The sequence below is a fragment of the Ptychodera flava genome, chromosome 8 (genome assembly GCF_041260155.1).
Source record: "Ptychodera flava strain L36383 chromosome 8, AS_Pfla_20210202, whole genome shotgun sequence".
Classification (NCBI taxonomy): domain Eukaryota; kingdom Metazoa; phylum Hemichordata; class Enteropneusta; family Ptychoderidae; genus Ptychodera; species Ptychodera flava.
The window spans coordinates 28,402,713-28,430,289 of record NC_091935.1 but is presented as its reverse complement, the minus strand read 5'-3'; the positions used below and the strand labels follow the sequence as shown (position 1 = coordinate 28,430,289).

Below are 27,577 nucleotides of genomic sequence, written 5' to 3'. Positions count from 1 at the left end.
ATTTGCCCTTTGGCGTCAATTCACCGTGTTGATTTGTGTTCTCGCTATAACAGATTAACATACAGTGCGCTATTTTCAATTAACGGCTGATCGGATTCGAAGAGAAACAATATTGAAAGTTACATTTCCATTGTGCGATGGTGACACATCGTTTGTGTGTGTGTGTGTGTTGTTTGTTTTCCTCAGGCCGGCTGAGCACGGAATATTTTCTTCCTCTGGCTAGCTTACAGTGTATCCAAGTCTATTTTCTTCGTAATAGAAAACCGTAAGTACACCCTCAGCGTCCGCCGGCGTTATTTTTTGCACAATACGAGCGAGCAGTCTTTTCCACTACTATGGGCCGGGGACTCAACGGCTAAAAACGATCCGTACATACATGTATCACCGATGGGGGCGCACACAGATATCATACTGTTCCCTTTGAACAGAACGAGGCTGGCATCAATTTCTCTTGAATATCACTTTTTAATCGTACTTCTCTGGTCACTAATACATTATACAAGTGTACGTAGAGGGTTATATTTCAGTGCGAGAGTGACTTGTAAATGAAATATTACAACCAGATGGATGAGATCCATCATTCGTATGTCACGTGACAGTACTCTAAATTCACCAAGCAGATGCCACTCAGAAAATTTTAAACAAATTATAGAGTCGTTGATGATAATAATATATAGACTCTCCTTTATGCATTTAATTTAAATTGACAACGTTAAATATATAATGTATATGCTGACAGTTCAGTGGTTGCCAGGGTTTTTTTGAAGGTTTTACAAGCACAAAAGTTGATTTAGAGACTGAAATTTGCAAAATCGCCAAGTCGAAGAATTTTAACTTATAAAATTATTTACAATCACATTTCATGTTTTTAAAGGAATCAACGTTGCCATGGAGAAAGCAATGCACATTAAAAAAGCTATACGTAAGAATTTAAAATCGAAAAGTTTTAAATACAATTGTTTGAAAGGAGTTCATCAAGTTTAAACGGACTTGATCGTAGGAGAAGTTGTTAACAAGCTTATGAATAAAGACATATCAATAGTTAGGCCGATTAAAATTACTCTCTCCAAATAAGAAGTAAAAATATATTTCATTGATCAAATATTGCTCAGTGCAAGTCGATTCAGTTGAAAAATATTGTCCACGCACTTTAAATTCTTCGGTTGAAACACAAAAGTACACTTAAAAAAGGAAAAAATGCAACGACAAAATGACAAAGAACTCTATGAAAATCAGCAATATATATTAAAGAAACATCAAGAATATCAACACACCACATATACCACAGAACCATATTTAGGTATATCATATATTGCACGTTATAAAATTCTACACCTGGAAAGACTCAGCAACAAGTTAATTTACATAAAAGAGACAGAAAGCCAGTGTCAAAGATAACTCCCTGCAGCATTTTTATATATGAAAAAAATTGTTGTTAAAAAATCTTGTCACATCTATTCGAATAGAAAAAAAAATACATTTAGATTGCTTTCATGCTTTGGAGATCTAAAGACAGAGGGTAACATCTATGGCACTTTCTTTCTGTCAGCGAATGCTATATATAATAGGAAATAAACATGCAGTATATTAATTCATAATCTCTTGTAAGCAATAGAAGTTATATATTACAAAATAGACATTTACTCGGGTCGACAAGTCGCCCTTGATTGCATTTCGAATTGTACTATCTTAAACACACACTTTTGAAATAGTACACAGTTTCACTTTCCGTCACCATCTTAATGTAAAGTGAACCTTTCATTGAGATTATTCGGGCCAAAGCAGCGTCGATGAAGCGAACTGGACGCTCATGTGATCTTTTCGCATGCATTGATACAAAATTCAGCAAGTGCAACGGAATATCAGGGAATCTTGACTGCATATACACATTCAGGACCTTTTGCATGCCAAGAGATGGTCCAACAAACAACGAATCCCAGAAACAAGAGTGCTTCAATATGTGAAGAATGGTTGTTTACGTATTTACGTACATTCATGAGGAAATATACAGTCTGTTAACAACAATCTGTGACGTCATAGGCGACAGCAGCATGACGCTTCAATTCAGAGACTATCATGTTACATTATTTTCGTTTTCGAAAGGCATACAGTTAAAATCTCTCTAAGGAAAACAAAACAAAACAAAACAAAAAGTTCAGCACGAATTCAGTTCATCGGATTAAAAGATTTCCAGATATTCTGTATACACCCCAACACTCTGAACATTCATTTACTGACAAAACGCTACAATATACACCTGATTATATATATTAACATGAGATGGGAGATGTACCATTTCCACGCTGAGACAAAGAAAGGAGTAAATACACTTATATGTATTATGTACAAATGGCAGAGAACAACAAGTGTCATCTGTCGAATATATAAATGTATACTTTGATGAAATTGTGGTTTGGTACATTACCCAGTTGATATTGCCAAGGAAACATGCAAATCATTTCATATGCTGTATATTCAATTGCTTAATATTGCAAGAACTTTCTCACACAAACATCAAAAGAACAAAAAATGTTTTTGTATTTTATACAGTACATTGTACATTGGCTGTACATGACCCAGCGCCCGCCATTAATTCGCAAGTGGTCAATTGCAAATGAATTGAAAACGTTCACATGAAAATGTCAGTTATGATTGCAAACGTCGTTTAGTACCGGTTTCCAGCATATTGCACAAAGAAAATTATTTCCACTCTTAAAAAAAAACCGTTTCTATCGATAGATAGTATGTGTGATTGCACACACCGCGTTGGTCAAAATAACTTTGTATAGCAACGTGAGCGGTTGCTAACTCATTAAAAGTCGAAGTTCATTTACAAGTACGAGTAGATCTCAGTTTAAACTACAATTGACACGACAGAAAACTTAAAATGGCGTCTCATTAGTATATATTTATAATTTCCAATATTAACATCTGTTTAAAATCGATAGCTCTGGTGTAATTATTTTACTGTCAGGAATTTGACTAAATTAAAAAAGACAATACAATCAATTGGTTAATAAATATATCGAAATAAATATCTGTAGAAGACAATTAGTCTTCATAATAACGCACCATTTTTTCAGAGGGAAAACAAGTTTTTCTCTCCGCGTTTGTGTGCAATTACAGTAAACCACGCAATGTTGCGGAAGTTTTACTTGTATGATTGTGTCCGCTTGTTAGACTGGATTAGTTGAGGCACGGAGGTTAGTCGTTGACTTCAGAATTCCGTGCATCTGCTCTTAGCCTGTGTGTCTGTCTCAAATAAGCATCTTTAGTTTGTTCAACTCTGTAACTTGACGTACTGTACGAGTTGGCTTGGTAGTAAACCATCGAGCTCATTGATTCTCCGTCCGCACACCCTCCGGATCACTAGTCTACACAGGTGTTTTAAAGTTTGAGTTTCTTCTGTGAAGCAACAGAGAATGAGGTTAGTGTTAGTAAGACAAGCACGCCCTCTGGGCAACTTTTATGACTGCCTTAGCCTCTAGGGGTCGCTGTTTTCTTCATGCATCGACGAAATAACTCAGTTGAACTTAATCCCACCATCACGATGGAGGGAATGTGAATTGAAGTTAAAACGAATTGTCATTTGGTCTGAGAAACTAATTTTTATGACAACGTTGGAATGTTACTAGTAGCTTAAAAACGGGACAAGGGACATGAAGTGAATTTATACTCGACAAAATTCAGTTGCACTCAACAAATATGTTTGGTAAACTCCCCATATCTATTTGAGAAGGAAATGATCAGTATCTGTGCTGAACAGCACGTCCGTTATGAATATAACGGGGATCGGGTGATAAAATATTTGACATGTTATAGATATTAATCTTTGTTTGTCGAATCCTGCCATTACGACGGTTGCTCTATGACCACAATCTAGAATTAGGGGAACGAGCGGACTTGACGACAGGGGAGGACCGAGAAAAGGGGTAACGCAAAAAATTGGGTGCCTGGAGGGGGAACTGCCACCAGCTTTGTGCACAACCATCTAATTGCATCAGTACAAAAAGCCTTTCTAAGATTATTCATCGGAAACAATGCTTACAGTGGTACGCGTCTCAAAATTGAAGGACTGAAACTTTTGCACAACTTTCCAAACGGAAAACTTTCAAACATTCTCTTTCAAAAATAAAGAATAAAAAATGAAAGGTAAAACCGTGTAAATTTTGGTACAAGATAGACCAACTAAATTTACCGATATTTGAAATTCAAAATGGTCGTTATTGCTATATGCTAACTCTCAGTGGAAGACGAAACTTTATTGTTTTCACAAATGACAGGTGAAGACGTCATGAAAACGTCATTTACGAAGCTTCAAAACGAGTCCACGCAACCAGCATATACCGGAGTATTATCAAAAATTGAGAGTCCCAGTACCTGCCAAAAAGGCGCCTTTACCTTTCAGCTGAAACTTTTGATAACATTTTCGCATTTGTATACTTATTGTTCTATATTCATAAATTACTTTTTCTTATTCTCACCCTCTCTCCCAAGTTTGTTAAAATACAAAGTACTAATCTTTCAAACACAACACACCGTGTGCCATGTCAATTTTCAAAAATTAATTCAAGTCCGGACAAAAATTCCTCTGTCAACAACAACACGGTGATACACGCGGAGTGTAGAGGCTGGGTTGATAAACAGAACACCCCTTGGCATGTCGCATTGATTTGAACTAGAAGACTAGCAGAATAGGGGGAATTGAAATTGATACTTTTCTAAAACGACTGCAATTTTCTCGTGAAATTTGCAAGAATATCGGATTCACTTTCAGCTTTATTTGTCATTACAGATGATTTCTGCTGTTCATATCCGTTTCGAAACATTTGTATATCCTTGTTGATTTCAGAGGCAAGGCTGGCATACTGGGACTATTCCGTGTTTTCAGATGCTAATCTCTGGGTGCAAGTGCTACCAACAAGAATCAATGCAATTCTATTCAAACGACGAATGGAATACATGACATTTAGGAAAGAGAAAAAAAAAATTCCTGGGATTTTTTCCTGGCAAGTTGAAAACTACAGAAGCAGCGAACGATTTTTTTAAATTATTTTTTTTGTTACGAATCAACAAAAAACCCTCGAGTTATACTGTTACTGATGACTTGCCATCTAAGTATTACAAACTGTCCACAATAATAGAGGCATTACAGATACAGAGCATTAAATTTTCCACATGCTCCTAGAAGAAAGCAAAAAGACTGTAAAAATATGTACAACAAAATGCCCTGAAGTAAAACTATTGCAGTTCCTCTATTGTCTTTTAACGTCCTCAAGGCGGGGTCTAACATTTGTGTTTTTCCATTTTACTGTGACCCTTGGTTTTAGCATTGAAGTATATATTGGTCGGAATTTTAAAAAATGAGCAAAAAATTTCAAAATTGGCTAAAGTTGAAGCTGAGGTTTCGAAGAACAATGTAACTTGTAACGAGTAAATCAGAACATTTCATACGCATCAATGTGTTTCAGTTGCAACAAGAGGCCTTAATTGTTTCTTTGGAAACATGGAGATGGGTCCATAAACTTTAGTCTGATGTTGAGGGGGAGAGCTGGAGGTAGATTGAAAATTACCTCTCTTGCCGCGCATTCTGGATAACTGTGAAGTAGAGTGGCTTTCGAGCTTACTGCTGGGCTTACAGACATATGCAAAATCGTGGTTGTCACTCATGTTCACTTATAGAAATGAAAGCAACACTAAGAGGCATTCTACGTCATGCTCTCACACTGCGCACGCATGATCGATCCATCTTGACAATTCGATATTCAGAAGACGTAAATTACATCAGCGCATCCTTCCGTGAATTAAATATTAATTTAATCTGTATGAATAGAAAGTACCTGTCGTCCAATACGATGGCGTGAGTATTGCCCAATTTAACCGTTAATTTCTGCTGTCCCACAAACAATTGTATTCGTTTCTCACTTACATATCATCATCGCTTCACCATATGCTGAACAGAGATAATCCTCTGTGAAATACTCCGCTCAATGTCGTCGACAGAGACACTGATATCAATTCCCATAATCAAAAATTTACAAGAACACGGGATTTGGAGGATACAATTTCAAACATTATTTCATAAAATTTCCTGAAGTTTCATGGTTTTTTTTTCACACACGAGGAACTTCTCAAATACACCGGGCAGTGTTTTTCTAATACCCGATGATTGATCGTGTGGCGTCGCCTTCACGCCGTCTAGCTCTTTCAGCGACCTCCGCAACTGTATTCAAACGTGGACGGTGGAGTTACTTTCCAAGCCGTCTATTTGTTTCAAAACGCCAATTCCAAGCCCAGCGATGCGTGGTCGGAGTTTAGAGGAATTAAATGAGTTAATAGGGTCAGTAATCGCAGCCAACAATCGGGATAATGTACTGGCTGTCGGTAAACCGATCTCTAAACTATGTAACAAGATCCATTTTGCTTTAGGCAAGGATGGAAATTGACTTGTCAATTGTAGAATTGCTGGAAAGTTTGACATTCCACTTCCGTGACGTCGATTTCACTATAGGGCAGAGTGGCTGGGGTCGGACTCAGGCGAGGAATGATGAATATTCGTCTAAGGGATCGTGCATTAGATCCTGAGAAGGGCTTCAAAACGGAAAAAATGAAGACATAGTTGGTAACTGTATGCTTTAAAAATATATATATTTGCATTTCCGCAAACTGGAAGAGAAAACAGCGTTATACAAGTACCCGGAGGCTGATTTTTGCATGTTTAGCAAACTCTGAAAAAATAACATTGAAAGTCTTTGAACGCCGGGGGGGGGGGGGGGGGGGGGTGCAGCCCCGTTCTGACCATCACCTCCAAAGATCAATGGTCCATCCCTTAAAACCATAGCCCCTAGAGAATTCTTAAACGGAGCTACATCAGTGCGGAGCGTCTGTGATACCGAGCACGTGTTAAAGGCCACAAACGGGTAGCTTCAGCGGAATGTCTCAAACGTTGAATTCTGGAATGGAGCGATTAGATTTCGGCGGTTTGAAGGGTTGGGTTTTATTAAACCTTGGTAGGAGAGGAGTCGCGATGGCAATTTAGAAGCTAGTTTTTCAAGTTTCACGATTTAATCCCTCCCCTGGAGTTTGTACAGTACACATAGTCCCCATCCCAGAACTCCATACTTTTGTCGGTTTCCAGTCACGTGAATATTATTTCGCAAAAGCGGTAAGGCTATGAATTTTTTCATTGCAATTTTTGCTCCGCATATTTTTGTTTTTCACATTTTTGACAATCCTCTCCCGTGATCTAATGGTCGATTCCTAATCACTTCTCCGTTGAATTTAAAAAACATCCGGCTCGCTTCGGTCTTGTCTCATTTATCGAAGTGACAACATTTAAACAACTTATCGTAATCCAAATCAGATGAATTTTACTACGCAATATTTTTCACTACAGCTGCATGCCATTGAAAAGTTTTGCAGCGTAAAATTACAGACAGAAGATGACAACAGACTGCATTACATTTGCATTTTTTCACTGAAAAAATATCCAAATAATCAAATCACCAGGTGCGACTTTTCAGATGATAAGTATGGATCTTCAAACGATCACGGAGCAACACTGAGCGATCATTCCATCCGATCCGCACTATTCATCAAGCGAAACGCGGCCAACTTCTGGAGATAAACCATCCGTCGGATGACTGCAGTTCAACGGCGGCACATTGTGCCTGATTATCATATGTTGAAGATAACCGAAGTATTTTGTTTCTCTGTCAGGCCCTTGGATCGACCCACATGCCAGTCTAGACGACCCCCATGCCCGACCTGTGACGTCAAAGATATCAAAGCGTCAATCCCTTCGACTCTGTGAAGCCTTGCACGCACATGTATCGTCGAGACATACCTCGACTCAATGTCCTCTTTGGTGGAGCCACGGATTTGGAGATTTGTCCTAGAAACACGCTACTTTCGTTTTGTCATGACGGTATCTGCAAACATTCTATTTAGTTCTATGTGATAGAGAAACCCATGCTACACTCCTCAACGGTTCAGAATTCTAAGACACTACGCACGTCAGAACTGTTTGAAAGCTTGACGTTGCCATGGTACCGGCATCCGTGACGAGACAGGCCAATCACTTAGAATTCTGCGTTACTCTCTGCGGTGTCATCAACAAATCTGAGCGAGATAATTGATTTTTCCAGGTTCTCGAATTACTTGGCTTTCTAGCTTTCGCGGATTTACTTGTAATGCGTGATTTCCGGGGAGGGGGGGGGGGGGTAGTTAACTCTTAGAATGTGCACGACACACCCTTTAAAGTAATTGGTGTAATAAGGTTTTACGCAAAACCACAGTCAACTTCTTGACCAGTGTTATTATTTCATGTAATATACGCCATAAAATATATCCAGAAGGGTTTCACTTGAAAATCGATCAAAGACAATGACGATTTCTGAACTATGAGTCCGATTAATGCCTAACGACCTTTCATTCATTATAATCCAAAACCTGCAAAAACACTCATTTTGGACAAGATGCGGATCATACGCAACATCAATAGCACCATTGTTTTTAAGTAAATTGAAGTACTGTAGAGAGATCCATTTCAGTTTTTAATGCCAGAAGTTTCATGTCATATATACTGTTCATTGCAAGGCCTGTTTTCAGCGCATTAGGAAACGCATCGGATGCATGAGACAAATCGTAAAACGGTTATTGCTCCACAAAGAGCATGAATTTGACTGTAGAGGTCAGAGGTGAACTCATTCGTTTCAAATTTCCCATTTAACTGTCGTAAAAGTTTCAGGCACGCATGGAAATTGGCAGATACTAACACGATCACTCCGCGTCGCGTGTCTGGTTCAGAATTAATTCGGTCTCCAGGCGATGCTATCGTTTAACTGTGTGATTTCTGGCTCCAAACATCCATGTGACCTTATTTCATGGGTCACAGACAATTGTTTTCCAGCCTCCACGCGGCAAAGGATAATGTTCGCACGCTGAGTGACTGCAGAAGAGACGAGCCGCGACCAGATGTTTGGATGCCGTCTCATTATGAAATTCAAATGTCTGTTTTCTTTATTTGTAATTTTTTCTTGTTTGTATTGCTGGTAACACCAGGCAGACGCAGCCAATCAATAAGTTCAGTTCAGTTCGTGTCGGCTATTCGGTGGAAACGCTGATGATTGACTCCAATGGTACTTTTGAATATTTACAAAAAAAAAGTCAGCGAATTTCCAAGATGAGCAATAAAATTAATCTTGTTATCGAAATTGACACCCAGTGCATTTCCCAATCTTATGCACGATTCTACCAAGTAGGTCACTCTCGACTAATTATGTTTTGACTAGCTTCGACTCGCCCCGACTGTAGACCTGGGCCACTGTGTCTTCTAACATAACACTGGTATATTTACTATGACAGTCTAACACGTGAATTACAGCCGTTAATTTTTACAACACACTTTGCCCACGAGCACTCGTTGATGAGACGAGCACATGGTGTCAGAACCACCGTCACCTTTGACACTGTCTCTTTTCATCCAAAAGTCATCCCAGTCCCGCAAGTGCAACATGAAGTGATCAAAGTATACACGTATTTTGTATCACTGCCTTATGAGGATTTCGTTGAAGAAAGGCAACTACAAGCGACAAAGTCATCTCATACCACAACATCCTACATTCTCCGTTCTCCAGGAAACAATCGCTATAAACGCAATTACTTACAGATATATGGATCAAGAACAAAATATTTTCCTCAAAGCTAAAGCACCAATGAACCGAAATAATGTCGATACAAGATATCTCAAATCTAAGCCAACTGTAGTACGCTTCAGGTTTGCAGTGTTTATATGTAGTAGGACAGAATGTGGATCGATTTTACGCCAGACGGCCAACAGTCAGCGAGAACAGCACGAGGCAAGCAAAGGTGGAAACGCCAACATCCACATCTGATTCTAATCAGATTGGCCAGACACCAGACAAAACATGATTCAAAGTGATTGCTGTTGCGACATTTTTAGAGTTGTCAAAAACATAACATTCAAAGTCGACAAAATTAAAGTGCTTCTGCACTTCTTTTACACATTCATAACCACATAATAACGGTGTGGTGCAATCCTTGTTTTGAAATCAGGGTGGATATGGATCCCAGTATAGGGAAATCGGGATGACACTGTTGATGCATAACAATGTTGGATGGCAATGATTCGCAAAAACAGTTAAACAAACGAAACAGCCCATAAATGATCACGATAATTTTCACAGATCTATGTAGCATATTAGAAACGACCATATTGCCAACACAACATTAATAAACCGTGTGCGCCTCAACACTGTAAGGGTTTTGGATATGGAACTCTGTACTCAATATCTTATGATGGACCACCACGACTGACTCCCAATCTACAAACTGTACAAACACAACGAGAAGATGCTAACTAAGGATATATGTTCCTGAAAAAAGTTAGGTCTCTTAATTTCCTTGTTCTATCTCTTAATTGCTGGTTAATATTTTTTGAAATACGAAAAAGAAAATATTAAGTTTAATGCTTCATACTTCCGAAAATGATTGTATTTTCGCCATGAATATATAAAATATTGATAAAATTTCATGAATACATTTTTCAGTATTATATTAATTCTCTGAGTTATAATCGTTTGCCAGGTGTCCCCAGTCTTTCAATTTGAACATTTAGATAGCATGACTACCTAAAACATATCTTAGGAATCTTACTATAAGCATTTTTCTCAGTAGCACCACCGCTTAATGTAATACCTAGTGGTTTTAACATACCTTTTATGGATGTGATGCAGGTTGAGGAAATGCGGGAAGATGCTTGAGCTAAGTCAATGACTGATTGTGAACTGTTATTTCTTGTCAATGGGTCGCACCCCCTTGACAAATATCGCAATGCCTGGTGGGAGAGAGAGAGAGAGAGAGAGAGAGAGAGAGAGAGAGAGAGAGAGAGAGAGATTAATCTTTTCATGATTTTAACATGTGTAAACATACATACATACCTACATTCAAGCAGTACATAACAATAAGACATAGTACAATATCATAAAATCATATGACATTTATTTTCGTAAATATGTCAACAGTCATTCTCACTATCGGCCATACTATGTCACATATCATTATCGCACATACCTGTTCGTTGCCTTCCATTGCCGTTACGTGTGCCGGTATATTTCCAAAGTTGTCCCTAAGCTCCAAGTTTGCACCATACTCGGCCATTACTATAAGGGTATCCACATAGCCGGCTTGAGCGGCATCATGAATCGGCGCTCTCCGGACGCTATCGCCTTCATTCGGGTCGGCACCGCGTTGGAGCAGCAGCCTGGCAATATCGACGCGGCTGAAGTTCATGGCCTGGTATAGAGGGTGATAAGGAGTCATGTGAAAGACGGGTCAATGAACTTGGCTAGAAGTGCATGCTTCCTCACTGATAGAAAACGGAGAAGTTTTGAATTTCATTCTTTGCCGGATTTTGCAAAAATGGATCGGGGCTGGAAGCCTGGGCAGGTGGTCAAAATTACGTCACACATCGTATATTGGAAGGATCTTACTTTGCATTTTATCCCTTACTCAAAATCATGCTTATTTTCACCGTTCGCTTAATCCTTTCATGACTTAACCCTCATTTTGCCATAAAAAACACTGGGTTATGTTAAGAGTTTGGAGAATGAAAGCATTTATGCAGGCGAGATTCTTTCGTTTTTAAGGACGTGGGCGCGATCAAGGGTCATGCAAAAGGCAGCAAAAATTAAACACACAAACATTTGTACTTGTTTTTATCGCCCAGTTTTGTATGTTACAATATTTCTTACAGACACACATTATTAGTCCTAAAGCTGTGGATGGATGGATGAATGAATGAATGATGATGAATGAATGAATGAATGAATGAATGAATGAATGAATGAATTGAATGAGGTTTCACCTGAAGTGTAAGTGTGAAGGTGATAATTTATAAGTTAGAGACAAATTGAGTATTCAGCGATTAATAAACTGAATGTAAAAACGGATGAAGTCCTGAATTATTAAGGTAGTTCACGCCTCTAAAGTGAAAGACTTAAACTTTTGCTCAAACTTTCCTCAAGGAATCTTTCAACAATTCTCTTTCAAAATTAATAATAAAAAGTGGGGGTCAAGGTGCAAATTTCGGAACCAGAGAAATAAATAACCCAATATTTATATTCAAAATGGCCGCAACCCCTGTATTAACTCTATAGAAAAAAATTAAATTTTCGAATTTCGAAAGACTAAGCCGGTGAAAAGTTTTCTTACACCAACAGCTTTAAAATGAACCCCCCACAAGTGGTAGATCAGAAAGAATTGTAAAAGTTTTAGAGTCCGAATATCTGTCCCCGAGACGCGTTCTACCTTAAATTTGAAAGGTACGCGGTTCAAAAACACACGGAGAAAAAGCTTTGATTGTTTCCACGTAATACGAATGCCCATTCAAAAATCAAAGGAGAATTTTTCTTTCACCTCCACAATTTACACTTCAATGTGACGTTCTGCAAGCCTGCAGGCGTTTTTAAATACATTTTACCAGATTTCTAGGCAAATTCAAATACTATGTTTTAAACCTCTAAAACCTTCGCGCGCGGGGAGATGCAAAATAAAGAATCTAATTACTTGGGCCTAATAAATATGAATAAACTAATATGTAAAGTTATCATTATGCATAATGGTGACGTACCGAAACTAACGGTTGTTTACTTGAAAAATCGATGACGCCACATGTTTTTCTCAAATGTTCTCTCACAGTTTATATGCCTTATCAATCAGAACCACATTTCCTGAGCATATACTGAGTAAATTGTTTGTCTAATGATTTCAACCAACCGCATTAAATTTTTATATGACAGGCTCTTGTATACTTCTGGGTTAAAGGGAACATTTTAATAAGTTTAACCTCTTCGCCCCGTTGCCTGTATTAATTGTTTCAACAGCGCCATTTGTAAAATGATGGGGTCTCAGTATTTGCAGAACTTCAACTGACGGCGAGTGAGTACGATTCTTGGCTGCAAGGTCGATGTAACGTAGAATCATGTTCAATGTGTGGACTAAAAACCCTTACGGGATTTTAACCGAGCCTACAGCCAGCTTACTTCTCCTTTGAAAGAAGAAGGGCAATTGCGTTATTTTTCATAATAATAATTGATTTTCTCTGCGAGACAGAAAGACAAGATTATGTGTTATCATAGTGGTGCATCAATGCACTGTATACAATATTACATCATCGAAAATAAATTCAAGTCCGTGCTACACAGATCAGTTGTCAACAGTATCGGATGAAACTCGTGCACAAAACGAGTAAAAATAAATTAAACACTGGTAATTTCGACACGGCTTTTTTCAGTAGAACGAGAAACTGGATTCAATAATATGAACCACGAAAGAAAATACAGTTAAACTGTATTTTAATGGAGCCTCGACGTCCCACGCCACATTTTGACGACAGCTTATGTTTTTCTGAAACGAGTTCCACTTCTCCGATGAAACTTTAGCAAACGCGTCATGTTGAATAGCAATAAATCTTTAGCTTCATTTTCCATCGTATCTCCATTTTAATCACCCAGAACTCTAAATGTACTTTCAAAATCAGGTATGCGACAGTTATCCTAAATCTGAGTCGTATCCGGCCTTTCACTCAAGGCCTATGTATATGAGTTTGGTTTCAAATATCCGCGCACACGCGTCCACCCTTTTCTGATCGTTCCCCGCAAGGATACGCTCGTGTGGAAATTTTAGCAAGCGCATCAATTTTCATAAACACGGCCCTGGAGGGTGGAGGAATCATATTTTAGCCGTTGACGCAGAGGTGAGGTCACATTTTACGGGAAGATGACCATATTTGTACTACCGAAATGCCATCGGGATACTTGGCTCGCCAGACTATCTAGTCCGTATATGGTTCATAAAATGAGAGCATTTGTATCAATAGGTGAAGATCGTCAAAGTTGAAGTACAATGTCAACACAGGGATTAACTTGGCCTTCACGACTGTGTAGGCGTGGTGATTGTGGTTTAAATTCGTGGACGAATGTTACTGTATAACTACATGTACCGCGACGTCATAGGTATATCGACGACTTCGGCATCCGAGACGGGATTTAAAAGTCTCGCCGCAGCCGCGACAGGTCAACTGATATGACGTTAAATATATTACTTTTATCTTCGAGCGAACTCTATCGCGTTGTGTGTGCATTCGCCCCGCCCAATAAAATGGCATGTGTTGAAACTTTAAAAGCTCTTACCAGAGCATAAATCGATTAGCTATGAACGATGAATACTCATACCTCTACAGATGCCAAATATTTCAACTTTGAAATTGTGAAAGAGAAGATTATACCTACTAATCTCATCAGTTCTCACGAGAAATGACGCGGTTTCGATACAGACCGTATCTGAGGGCGAGAGTGGAGGGGTCACTGATACTATATTTTCCTGTCGTAATGTTAGCTGTGGTTTACGCGTGGTAAATTAATCACATTTCAGCGAGCCATTATGTCAAGTAATTGGAGGTTTTAAAGGGAAATTTAACCATTTTGTTTGTCGCCTCAGTTTTCCTCTGCGAGCAAGCCAAGTTTGTTTTTTTTTTTCCAACGCAGAGGAAACTTTCACTTCATTTTCCCCTTGTTTTTGTCGTAGAAGTGATTTTAGTCGTTAAGCTGTCAAGATTGACATTCACACTTTCGGTCAGCGCTTTATCTTTAAAGTGGCGTCAGACAATCATCGCAATCTGAACATTTCCACGCAAATATGCAAAGATTGTGTTCACAAAAAATATTGCAGATAGCGACGGCCTCGCCAGAGTTCCAAGTGAACTTCAAGGATGTTCCACACTACACATTATGGCACCTCTCCCTTACAATGTTCAAGAATTTTTTTATGACTTTAACAAATTTGACGAGCTTTCGATTTAAGATCTTTTACACCATCATATGTTTCGCTTTTGAAAATTTTAATCGGGTCATATGCACTGTTTTTCATAGGTTGTTGTTTACGGTATGTTGCATGTTATTTAGTGGGCAATGTTTACCATAATAATATTCTCTCCATTTTCATCAAGTACGCCGTTAAACTCAGACCATTTAATTCTTCCCCGATCAAATTTTAAAATAACTTGCATGAAACAGAAAGCGACGGTCGCTAGAGGCAGACACACGACCAGTCTTTGCGAAAACATGGTTTGTTATTTTTTTTATTGTATAATGCTTGTATTCGCTTGAAGTTAAGTCAGGCATTACAAAATACATGCAGAGAAATGAAATTCTACGAGTGTTTATTCTAGATCCTGAGTGTAGACCAGAGGAAGCAAGTCTATGTCTCTGTGAAAGCGTGCGTAAATTTTAAAAATAACTAACAACACCACATGGTGAAAAAATGCCTCAACATTTATTTTTGGGGCATTTCATGACATACGCACGGTGTTTATAGCAATTAATTAGTTCAGGAATTCTGGAGAACGCAGCTTACCTGTATCGGGGTCCTGTTGTAACGGTTTCGTTCGTGGACGTCACAACCCTGAGCTAGCAGGTCGCGAACGGTCCCATCGTCTCCCCTGGCAGCAGCTTCCGCCAACGACATCTGGACGTGTCCGCCATCATTGTTCATCGCTGGAAGGACAAAGAAGCTGGTGAGCTCGATAGAAACCCCCTTTTCCAGCAGCATCTTCGCTGATTTAATCGGCGTACTCTACAAAGTTAGTATAAAGTTGTTTTGTAAGCGTCGCTGTTACACGTTCCTAATGGAATGCCGGGTTCAGAGCAAGTGTGCCGGCGATGTAGTTAATCACGAATGACGACTGGTTGTGTCTCGCACCACTAGCCTGACGACTGGTTGCGTCTCACATCACTTGCCCAGTCATTGAATATTCCAGCGCTATGCGATCAGCGGCGTGCGCCCAACACTGGAGACCCCTGAACGTTGTAGTATCGCCAGTCACATACCTTACGCGATATCTGAATTGGATATGCAAGTATCCCGTATCATAGCTTGGCGTTCCAATTACCCGTTAAAATTAGATTCGACGTTAGTGCCGCCGGTTAATTTACAGGTCAAGGGCAGAGGTCAAAATGCTACTGCATTACGCGAGAAATCCCCATGAGACTGGGGCAGATATATACATATCGCTCCTTAAAATGTACGGAGAACCATTGAATTTCTTACCGGCTGCTATTTCTATTCAATTTCATACATATGCGATTACGTTTAACTATTTAACTGCACTTTGCTGCAGATGTAGGGCTGTTCACAAATGACGCCCTTTTCTCTTATTAATATGCAAAAATAACTCTTTGTCCATATCAAGTTTTTAGTTTTCACGTTTTGAAATTACCCATGCGAGAACGCGAAAGCATCACATATTAGGCGACCGTTGTTGTGACAGTGAATACTAAAAGACATATTTACAACTCCGACTACAAGTTGCTACAACAAACATGCATACAAAAGTGACAAATTTGTTCCGTCGTTCAAACAGCGCGTGCAGCGAGCTATATTTAGTAACAAACATGTAATAAGCGCAGATATTCGGACTCTTAAACTTTTACAATTTTTTTCTGATCCACCACTTGTGGCGTTCATTTTAAACCTCTTGGTGAAAGAAAACTTTTCACCGGCTTAGTTTTTCGAAATTCGAAAATTTTATTTTTCTCCATAGAGTTAACACAGGAATGGCGGCCATTTTGAATTTCAAATATCGGTAAATCTTGTGTTTTTTGTTTCTCTAGTACCAAAATTTACACGGTGACCGAAGATTTTTATTAGTGATTTTGAAAGAGAATGGTTGAAAGATTCGTTGAGGAAAGTCTGAGCACAAGTATAAGTCTTTCACTTTCGAGGCGGATAAAAATTTCAAATTCTCCATTATTCAGAATAACCATTCGATTTCTTACCGGCTGCTGTTTCTATTCAATTTCAAAAACATGCAATTACGTTCTGACTATTTCGGCAGGAATCAACAGATTCATTCAGATTCTCCATTACTCAGCGGCAACATCAATGGTGTGAAAGTCTGCGATCTTCGCTGCGTTTATGATTGTTTGACAGAATCAACAATTTCCAGCAAAGTGCTCTTCTCTGAGTTGAACAAAATCACGTCAAAACCAAAGCAATATATTTGCATTTTGAACTACACCTGAAGATAAAAGATTGTTCCGGTTTCGACAATAACATCATGATGCAATAATTATATGCGCCAGCTTATATTTCTATCCTATTCATGGCACCTCCGGGCATTAGGCCTAATCATCACCTTGTTTTCATAGAAATCAAGCTCACAAATGCACCGTGAATTGTAAAGTTAAAGGCGGACGTGGATCTGTGGCCACGTTGTTATTATGTTATGGGCCATGTCTATTATGAATAAAAGCTCAAAAGAACCCCGCCCCGCTAGATTGCAGAACACTAGTACTTCAACATGCCAAATAGTTTCCTCATAAGGTTACGGAGGAATGCAGCTGCGGAACTTTTTACCGATTATTACAAAACTATCTCGGATAATCTTACCGTGGCGATATCTGAGTGATGGTATTGGCGTGAAGGACACTTCAATACAATCCAGCATGCTTGCTGACTCGGTTTGCCGTACAGATTTCCAAAATAGGACCAAGAACGATCACCAGTTCGGGTAGTTCTAACGATATAAATCGTCAATGACGTGGTGTTGTTTGGAACTTGTTGTTTAGGCAACAAGGGGTTCTCGCGTGATGTGGCGTTCGATTCTCCGTGTAGGTGCTTAGGTGAATCGTAGCGATACAGAGAACCTGTGCGTGTCACCGTACACGTGTACACGGTTGCGCTTTTATACTACTTCTCACTTCCTCCCATTCAAAAAAAAACCATCGCAAACATACATACAGCACCTCGTGATACCTATTTAAACATAAAAAAAATAAATCACAGGGCACGTGCGATTGCGTGGCACCTGTAAAACGATGTAGAGCTACCCGGAATAGGGACACCTTTGATCTAACCTAGGGGGTCATAGTTGGCATAAATATTCCAATTAACTATTATCTCTGGATTGTAAAACATTTTAAGGGTAGTTAAAAATATGCTAATATTTTTCTCGCGTGTCTGTGTTAAAACGTAAGAGAGTTGTTACCGAGTTTACCGACTAGCAATAATTAAAGTTTTAACTGAGCCACACAGAGGCAAGTGTGTAAGTGTATTTGTTTCAAAGGTGACACGAATTTCAACGCAAATAGGGCGTTATTTATTCGGTAAAATGGTGATATATTCTCTTTCACTTCTCGCTACCGATTTCCTCGACGTGGAACACCGTGGCCATCTGCTAATCGGCAAATCAAATCATCGTTCGTTGATAATAATTTAAAGCTCGATTTGTGTAACACACGTTGCCGAGAACGACGACAGACATGAAATACGAAACTGTATTGTTATATATGTCAATATGTGCATGCGTGAAAAACGGTGTGCTGGTAATCAAGGCCTATTCTATCATACGTCTACCTGTCTGTCTGTCTGTCCGTCTGAGGAGAACGTCACTACTGAGAAACTGTATACTTACTTGTTATTTTAAATCGGTACCCTTTGGCCGATGGAGTTCGTCCAGACGGAATGACCGCGTTCAGCCCGGGACCAAACCGCTGCAAAATATACCCCAAGCTACTGCACCACAGGTGAAGGCATCGTTGAAACGTGGAAAATAACATTCGGACTTCTGCAAGGCAAATAACACAGTCATCTAGTTGGGTTGGCGTGGTGGAGTGTGTTTCTCACAGTGTGTCATATTGCGCATAATTTACAACTGGACTATTTGTGATAACGATGCTGATATTGTCACTCAAGGGTTGTTTCCAATCACTCATAGAAAAATCTAGGAATACACGTTTACGGGAGTTAGTTACCAGAAATTTATCGCCAAATTGTGTGATGCCTTATCTAATTCGACTATGGTGTCACATAAGGCTTTGAGGAAAAAAATCGCGACCTAGCGTGACCCTATAAATAATACCCGTCCTATGAGCTGTTTAGCATTTCCGAGCTAATTTCCATACCCATAAATTGGCGGTCCTGGAAATTAGTACTAGTTGAAAATAACGACCAGACATCCGGACAGGTTACTTTTATTTACAAGTCGCCTGCCAAAGCAAATACTATCTACCCACATAGTTATGTTTTTTACACTGCATATATACATGATATATACCTTGTATCTTTGGATATCATTGGATATCGTTTGTTGTGTTCAAATCGCGCCACCGCCCGGTGAACTTAACATTTCAATTGCGATACATCGAAGTCCGATGTTTTCTGTATCTAGAATCACACTTCCTCAACCAACCATGGGTTGTGGAACTGTTGTAGAATCTCCGAGTACATTAATATAGTGCGTAAATATATGGTTGCGTTTACGGCAGTTTCTTTCGATAACGCGCATTAATATTTCTATATTTGGACCGAAGCGTAGGAGGAGATTTTCTAAAACGACAGCGAGGTATATAAAATTAGGCCTGTATAGTCGGCATGGTACTTTTTTCAGCCGGAACTTTATATGTCAACGATTCAGCACGGTAAGACAACCATGCACTTAGGCCTAATCTGTAGGTTATTCATTTCATTCAGTTTGAACAAACACCGCGGAACTAAATCGCTACATCCGCAAAAGAGAAAGCGAGTCCTTAGCTGCATGTCAAATAAAGCAATTTTAGGTTACCTCAATTAAGCGAATACAAATTGAATTTATCTAACCTCAAATTCCTGGTATACGTATTTATATCTAGCACTGTCCATGGGTGAGTACTCGATTTTTCCTGAATATCGATACTTCACAATTTCTCGTACACGTTGGCGCATAGACATGTGTGGTATTTAGTCAGGTTATCAATATGGGAAGATACTTCCGTAAAATAAAAATCAAAATCGGTGAGACCGTCCGTTGCAAGAAAAGAATAATTACGCACCTAACCTCCAAAGGACTCGAGAAAACCTTATCACGCGACCCCTTAATCGTCCTCGGTATTAACGATCATTCGACGGAAGTACAAAAGTGTGAACAACAGAACAGTTAACAGTATCATTCCTGCTCAATATATGTTAAGGGGTCAAAATGCCAACCATGCTAACAAAGAAACGGGGGAAACTATGTATACTTGAAGTGTCAATCTGACAACGGTCGTCACATTATCAAATTATAACAGACTCGTCTACTCACCCTTAAGCTTAGACATGACAGGGAGCAATCGTAATTATACACAGCGACCTCAACGATCGGTTTCAAAAGAATGACGAAGAGTATTTACGGAAAAGCTTCGGCAAGATTGTAGCCCTTCTCGCAGCCTCGGGCGACTGCGACAGCTACAAAATCAAGGTAGTCGAAAGGTTTACGCATCCAAACGTATAGATATTTCCTATTATCGTCTCGTTAACGTGTAATATAGGGTAGTGAAATCTCAACGTATCGATTTCTTGTTGTCTTTAATCTCAGCAAGTACATGGGAAAGTACTTACCCTTGACCATATGTCAACTCACAGTGATGTGCCCACACCAATTCAAAACCGTGACAGCTCAATTCTGAGCCAGATTGAACTTAAAACATATTCTCCTCGATTTTACCTGCGCTTATGGACCCCTTATGGTATACTGACTTCTTGTCAATGAAGATAGAGGGCGTTCCTTTGTAGCTTTCACAGTATGTATATCTTCGAAAAAAGGCGTGCAGAAACCCTTTTTTTATTCAATACAATTGCAGTAAATCGTACTTAAAAGTACATCTGTTGCTTTAATCTCTGGAAATGGTCTGTTGCACGAGCGACATGGTTCAGGCTTAAAGGACCGCAAAAACATTCGACCCTGAGAAGGGGAAAGGTGAAAAATTTTAAAACCTGAACTGCACATATTGCAGAAAAATTGCTTGCTCTTTGCTGCTCTTGTCAAAAATATCCACATATCTGGAAACTGAAAGACTACGAAGTCCATTCTGACAACCCCTATCACGATATATACTGTTTGAGGACGCACATTACAACCATCCAGACCAAAACAGCCATGCACGGACGCCATGATGGTTTCCTCGTCATGTGTGAGAAACAACGGGAAATGTTTGCAGTAAAATATATTGTATTCGATGGTGCCAATCTTTGATGTCTTCCTCGTCGCGAACGTCGAACCCGACCGACCTACATTGACCCTCGGGCTCGGTGCGTATGTTGTTTCGCAATGTTAGGGGACAAGAAATGGCGAGAGAACGCTTGGCTGACCAACCGATGCTCATACCAATTATCTAACACCAAGGACTGGACCCCGGGGACTGGACATTTAAATTTGGGAGTTGACATCGAAAGCCAGGTGTCGTAGCGTATTTCGAGACCAAATTGCATGTTGACTTCTAAACTTTACCGAAAATTCATTGGGTTCTGATACCGCTCTACAAAGTGCCAATAATCACGACGAACGATCAAGAAACAAAACTTGGCAAAAACGTATTTGCAAATGCACAACACTTGAAACAACCAATTATACTACAAGTCATGCAGACAGTAAAAATCTCTGCAAGACGACACCGGTCGCTATACATATGGTTATGTCTTTCAGCTCAGCCAGGGCCCTAACATTACAGACACCTACAGCATATTATCTCTTGTCCTTTTTAGGGTGAGCTTGTGACAATACTTATGCCCCGTGCATTTTGGTGACGTCAGAGGCTATTGTGCTGACTCTTGACCTAGCACAGAAGTACAGGTGCAGGTGAACTTGGGATTCACATTACAGCCATCCAGACAGATAAGAATGAATATGTGTATGATCATTATGTGTGATATGTATGTGTATGCTCATATTACAAGACACCATCGCCAGTGTTGTCATTTCTATTTTTGTTTTGGGCAGACAATGCCTAGCTGTTTTGCCGTCTCAGTTCACTTGTCTTACGGCACCTGTCCCACTTAGCGGATGACTCAGCCAACAGACACTCTGCGACATGGTGGGTATTTTTGTAGATCAGGGACTTTTCGGTGGAAAAGAAAACTACACCGGAGCATTTTTGCTTCATCTGTTCATCTTCGAAGCCAGAGGCAGATCACTGTGGCATTGCATTACATTCATAACTTTCGGTTGAGATTAAAATAATCGATGAGTAATCCTGCAAAGAGACACAAACATTTGCGGAATGGGGGAAAGTCCTCAGCCTGTGTTTTCGTTGTTCTTTTTTTTTACATAGTGAGACTGTATACTCATTCTATAATGGACTATTATGCGCTCTGTTGTGGGGTTTTTGTTTGAAAATTTTCTTGCGCTCCCACACTTCTCGAACCTGTTCGTCGGAGTGCACTCTATGTCTTCTTGCCTAGAATGGCGTACTGGGTGTAGGCCTACTGCGACTTACGACTGACGGATTCAGTCGGTTTTGGAAAGCCTAAAAATGGGAAAAAATATTTTACGTCAAACATCGTGCGAATAAGGAAGTTGACACGCCTTTTGACTGAACGAGTTCGACGTCATTTGTCAGATTTGAACCACTGCTAGGCCGTAATACAGTCATCGACCGCATCTTTGACGTCTTTCTCATGCACTTGCTACCATGCGTTTACGTTTAATGGCATCAACTTTTCGTTTGAAGTTCCACGATACAAACAGCCTGGTACCGGGTGTATCCTGCTCTCTACTCGAAATAGCACCAAGCCCGAGCCTACTTGCAGATGTCCCGACGCTCGCGGTGTCGTACCTGACCATGCTGACCAATGTCACTTCGTATGGCCATTCAATGAAACTCATGGGCAGTCAAAATAAATTACGTTACGTTTTCCAGGTAGAGATATACCAGTCTAGCCATTGTAACACCAAATTTGGAAGAAAATGCCACTGTTTCACGAGACAAAGGAAGCAAAACAAGAGAAAATATGCAGCGAACCCGCAGTACACGTAATGGCCCAATTGGCATATTATCTCCCCATGGAAAGCCCCTGGCTTGAGATACCCGGGGTCAAAACAAAGAGCAATGATGTATGTTTCGTCTGAATCAAGGATCTCAAGCTAATTATAGATTTCGACAAAAGCAACTGCGCAATGAAACCGATTAACAGTCTGCACACCGTGTATACATACATGATCGCGAGGAACATCGAACGGGACGACACATGTATGAAAGGGAACTTATGCTATTAAGCATTCACTTGACAAGAAGAGACTATAGAGGTCACTGAATGCATAAATTTTCTGTATACTTTCACCCTCACACTTTTTAAGACTGAGTGGTCAACATATTTTGGCATGTCTCATAAAAAGGAATATGTCTAGAATGGTGTGGCGAGTTTTGTTGTGTAGGAACTGGTGGAGAATACATGTCTTTCTTTGTAAAAATAAGAATACCGTACTACCCCAGTCAAGAGTAATCTAAAAATTTTATGATGTCAATTACTATCTAGCTGCCCAGACGGAAACACAAAAGGGGTTTATTTGAGTTTATTTCGTTGTTAGTGTTATAGACGATGGAAGCGTTATGGTCATTTCCGTAGAGTGACCCATCCTAAAATTTCACACTAATCATGATAGAAATTGTCAACAAGCAAATCAAGTGCATTATCTTGATGATTAAGATGATCAAGGAGGATCAGCCTTTGTCATGTTTATTTCGCAACAGCGATGATATTCTGATGACGTATGACTTTCATCTTGGAACGTGTTAAAACATGTAGGCCAAAGCGTCCTCAAATGAACTTTCTCCTCCCTGTGACGTCATCACAAAGTCCAGAGGAAGACGGTAGACTCATGGCTGAAGCGGTTAGCTGAGGATAGGCATTACAAAATTCAGCAGATTTTCGAAAGATATATCTGTCCACCGTGTACAAGCGACTGTGACATAACCGGACAAAATGGCGTATGCGATATGGAACGAAAATGCCCAAAGGGAAGTAACATCAGATGGCACCAGACACTGACATACACTACGGCAGCTGAGAAAACCTACACACACGCGCACTCATAAAATATGTTCCCCGATACAATATATCCTCAAACGAAAAATATGAATGAATATGAAGTTCTACCCAGATTGCAGTGCCCACTTCAATAAAAGTACATACAAGATTTCTGAACTAAATGGCTCGATCTGTGCTTATTCCTTTTGGAGCTATAGCTATAGCTGTAATGTGACATTACAGAGTTTTGAATTGCCCGACCGTCGTTGAAATGTCCCCCATCCGTCAAATGGACCGACTTTATGATAATCAGGAGCCTATGACAAAGTAACTCGAACGGTTCAGAGCGATACACAGTCCCCGTCGCCAAATTTAGACTCATGCATAATTCAAACTGAATTACACATGGCAAGCAGCCAACGGCGGCATCGTAAAAACCCGTTGAACGCAAGTAAAGTGTACACATCGAAACAAATAATTACTAAATTGTTTTCAGTGAGAACAGTCTCACTTCATATTTCGAAAAACAAACGAAAAACAAAACCGATTCCGTCTTTTCGCACACAATGCCAAACAACAGTATGTTTTTTTTTCTGCCGTATTACACTGAGGTCAACTCGGAGAAGACACAGTACGCACGAACGTTTCCTATTTTCATTCCCGTGTTGTATTTGAATTGTACACTTGCGACGACAATGACATTCTCTGAAAATGTGCCTAAACTTCCACCGTAGTGACACTATTCCTGTTTCGCCTATCTCGTTATAATGGCGACACCAATGACAGTAACAGTGATATGATCCATATTTCCTTTTAAATGGTCCACGCATGTCTATTTTGGAGAAGTGACTAATGGAATAATTTTAACCCTTGTCAAGACATTATTTTTTTTTCACTGTTTTATGCTATGACTCAAGGTCTGTGATGCAAACCTTTCCCATCGCTTTTCTCTTTGATTCATGACATATAACAATTAAAATGAATAATTCACAGACAGTTTTGGTCCCTCTAAGTCTTATTCTCTTATTAAATATCTCTGTTTATATCTATTATCTGTCAGAATCACTCATACATAATATATGAGTTAATATATATATATATATATATATATATATATATATATATATATATATATATATATATATATACACATGAGAATAATTGGCGACGTTAAGTTTAGAGTTGAAACAGAGAAAATACTTAAAAAATACCGTTATGACACCTTACCTAATTAAGAGAGAGAGAGAGAGAGAGAGAGAGAGAGAGAGAGAGAGAGAGAGAGAGAGAGAGACTAAAAAAGCAACCGTTATGACATCTGACCTTAACTGATGGTTGCTATGGATAACGATTAAGCGTCCGACGCTGGCCGACCAGACGGTCGCCTTTATAGAAGCTGCAATATACTCTTGTTTGGTTGAAATGGTACTGCATGCAGAGTAAAGTTTCCAAATCGATAAAAATATCCAGCCCTTTAAATCTGGTAATCAATGCAATATTTTATCGGCCATTTTTGTGATTGGAAATTCAAACAATAAGTAGTAGTTAATACGTTTTGATTCCGTATTGTTGTGTACACGTTGGCCTTGTAAGCGACCTAACGCCCGCTGAGCCTGTTAAATATGCACGTGATTTTCACCAACTATTTACAAATATTACTGTTAATTGCAAGGACAGATTGTCACGTTGTGGGGAAAGCTACGAATATCAGAGAGAAAGTTTTGAAATAATAAGACTCACCGGTTATGACTCCGTGTGGAATGTGCCTCGTCGTCACCACCGTTGGGCTTACAACGAAGAGAAATCGCGTCTATTCAACCTGCCGATTTGGGTACAGCCCCTCGTACACGTATTTGGAAAAAAAATTGGGAGCGTAACACCCACTTGTTTAGGTCCGACCGTCGGTTACGAAGAAAAATTGCTGGGTCTACTCATGTAGCTCCGTATTGCACGAAATGCCGGCCGACACTGCTACGATCAAAGTAGCGTCATGGGTTCACTGGGTGGTTTGAAAAACGGCGATCTGGGGACCTTTAAATTTTCTTGGCCAATCCTAAACCGCTAGAATGTGATTTTCACGACATGTCCTGAACATGTTGAAATTTCGCGAAGTGATTGGACGCCGCATTCATCGCATCAATAGCTAATTCACCGACGCTGGGCATTGTGCCAATTTTAAGTGTAATCTATTGTTGTCACACGCGCAGGAGTCGTATGTCAAAACAATGCGATAAAAACACATGATGTCATCGGTTTAGAGTGCGCAAGTACCATAGTGTCGCAAAACCATTGCACGGGAAACGTCGCAATAAGTGGATACCGCAAATCAACCTACCGTGCGCAGTGAAGATACTGATAGACAACAATGGCGGCGAATAGAGAAGAAATTCTGGCCAATTTTCAGGTATTTTGGACTGATATTTTAATATCATTTCAGTATATGACCAGTACTTCGGTGTTTTTTACATCAAGAGAAGTCTGTGTAGTGAACCGTGAGAACCATCATGTCAGAAACGCTTTACATTTTAAATGAATCACAATTTCGTGTCGCCACCGTGACGCAGCAACTGACTTCCTTCCGAATGACTGGAAACTTTACGAATGAAAACAAGGGCTGCGCTGTAGGTCTCGCCAGCCTTTCCGGTCGCGATGGATTTACAAAACGTTTCTTTACCCCCCGATAAAGATATTGGAGGTTCACGATGTCAGTCAAGGAGATTCCCTTTACTTGAATTGCTATTCGGTCCGTTACAGCTGATTGGTGTTACATCATCGATCGTTTTGTAAAACTACACAGTGCACTGACAAAATATCATGAATGTAATACGGGAAATCAGCAATATTGAGTAAAACTCGTGCTTTAACAGATACACCGAGGGCTGTATCTACAAACACATCTACCCACTTGGTATTCAAAGCGTATGTGGTACAAAGACACAAGACACCACAGCCATCTGTATCACGAAGTTTACCTAAAACACCACACCATGCACTAAATAAAATGTAAACAAGGATTGCATCGCTGGTCATCTGCCAAGCATTAGTAGTGAGATTGTACAATATGACCCCACTTTACATATAATACTGCAATCAATACTACAATCTGGAACAGTTTCTGGAGTGCCTTTTTGTATTGTCATTTGATTGTCCTTATAATATGACTGACTCACTGACTGTACATAGTTTGTGCTGGATACTGACTGAAACAGGTTTTCAACGGGGTCTCTTGTAGTGTAACTGAATTATCCATTTGAAACACCCTTTGCAGTGTTTCAGCATATAGCCCCATTGCTTCATCCAAAGCTACAGCATAGGAGGGCAATAGTGCGTAGAATAATCATTGAAAAGAGGTGTTGTGTGATCAGTTCACTCATGGACCTTTTTCCCTTGTTTAGCAAACTTCTAATATAATATATGTCAGTGTAACAAAAATTATCAAGACAGTTTTTAAAAGTGATGAGAATTGTTGGTTTTTAATAGGTCATTTCAAATATATACATATTATGGTTATTGAATTGCTACCAGTGGGTACCAGCAAATGTCTTCCACCAAACAGCACTGATCAGAAAATGTGGCGACAGGCTCTTGTCCTGGTGTGAAATAAAGCCCCCTCCTCTCAATTGTTTTACAAGTGTTGCTGGCTTGCTACATTTCACAAGTTATTCAGTTTCACTCGGATGAAACACTGACCTGGGTGGATAGTAATTGTTGTGTAGCTTGTAGTAATTCAAGTCTGAGC

The 27,577-nt window shown here is 39.6% G+C and overlaps 2 protein-coding genes across 5 annotated transcripts in view; one reads left to right on the top strand and one right to left on the bottom strand.

Annotated features, from left to right (window-relative positions):
- Positions 1–445: 445 nt before the first annotated feature.
- Positions 446–26,088, bottom strand: LOC139138954 (cyclin-dependent kinase 4 inhibitor B-like). 4 transcript variants are annotated; one of them, XM_070707590.1, is made up of 6 exons: positions 25,579–26,088; positions 18,494–18,646; positions 15,436–15,575; positions 11,095–11,316; positions 10,738–10,858; positions 446–3,405 (listed from the first exon to the last, which is right to left on the bottom strand). In XM_070707590.1, exons 2-6 carry the CDS (start codon positions 18,636–18,638, stop codon positions 3,281–3,283), a joined length of 753 nt encoding a protein of 250 aa, XP_070563691.1. In that variant the 5' UTR covers positions 18,639–18,646; positions 25,579–26,088; the 3' UTR covers positions 446–3,280. The 4 variants fall into 4 exon arrangements, with proteins under 4 accessions (XP_070563691.1, XP_070563694.1, XP_070563692.1 ...); XM_070707593.1 differs by having other exon boundaries at positions 15,436–15,654; positions 25,579–25,835; XM_070707591.1 differs by having other exon boundaries at positions 17,470–18,646; positions 25,579–25,808.
- The window catches only part of LOC139138953 (FAS-associated factor 1-like), a 37,917-nt gene continuing 36,426 nt past the window's right edge, over positions 26,087–27,577 (top strand). Inside the window, exon 1 of the mRNA XM_070707589.1 lies at positions 26,087–26,242. Within this exon, the coding sequence (XP_070563690.1) occupies positions 26,204–26,242 (39 nt within the window). The 5' untranslated portion in view covers positions 26,087–26,203. The remainder of the gene's footprint in view (positions 26,243–27,577) is intronic.

Excerpts from the sequence above, each read along its gene's own strand:
- LOC139138954 (XM_070707590.1), bottom strand. The coding sequence starts at position 18,638 with ATGTTATTTTCCACGTTTCAACGATGCCTTCACCTGTGGTGCAGTAGC. Across the intron at positions 15,576-18,493 it reads GTACCGATTTAAAATAACAA|CGATGAACAATGATGGCGGA; the intron begins GTAAGTATACAG and ends TTGTCCTTCCAG. Across the intron at positions 10,859-11,094 it reads CAATGGAAGGCAACGAACAG|GCATTGCGATATTTGTCAAG; the intron begins GTATGTGCGATA and ends CTCTCCCACCAG.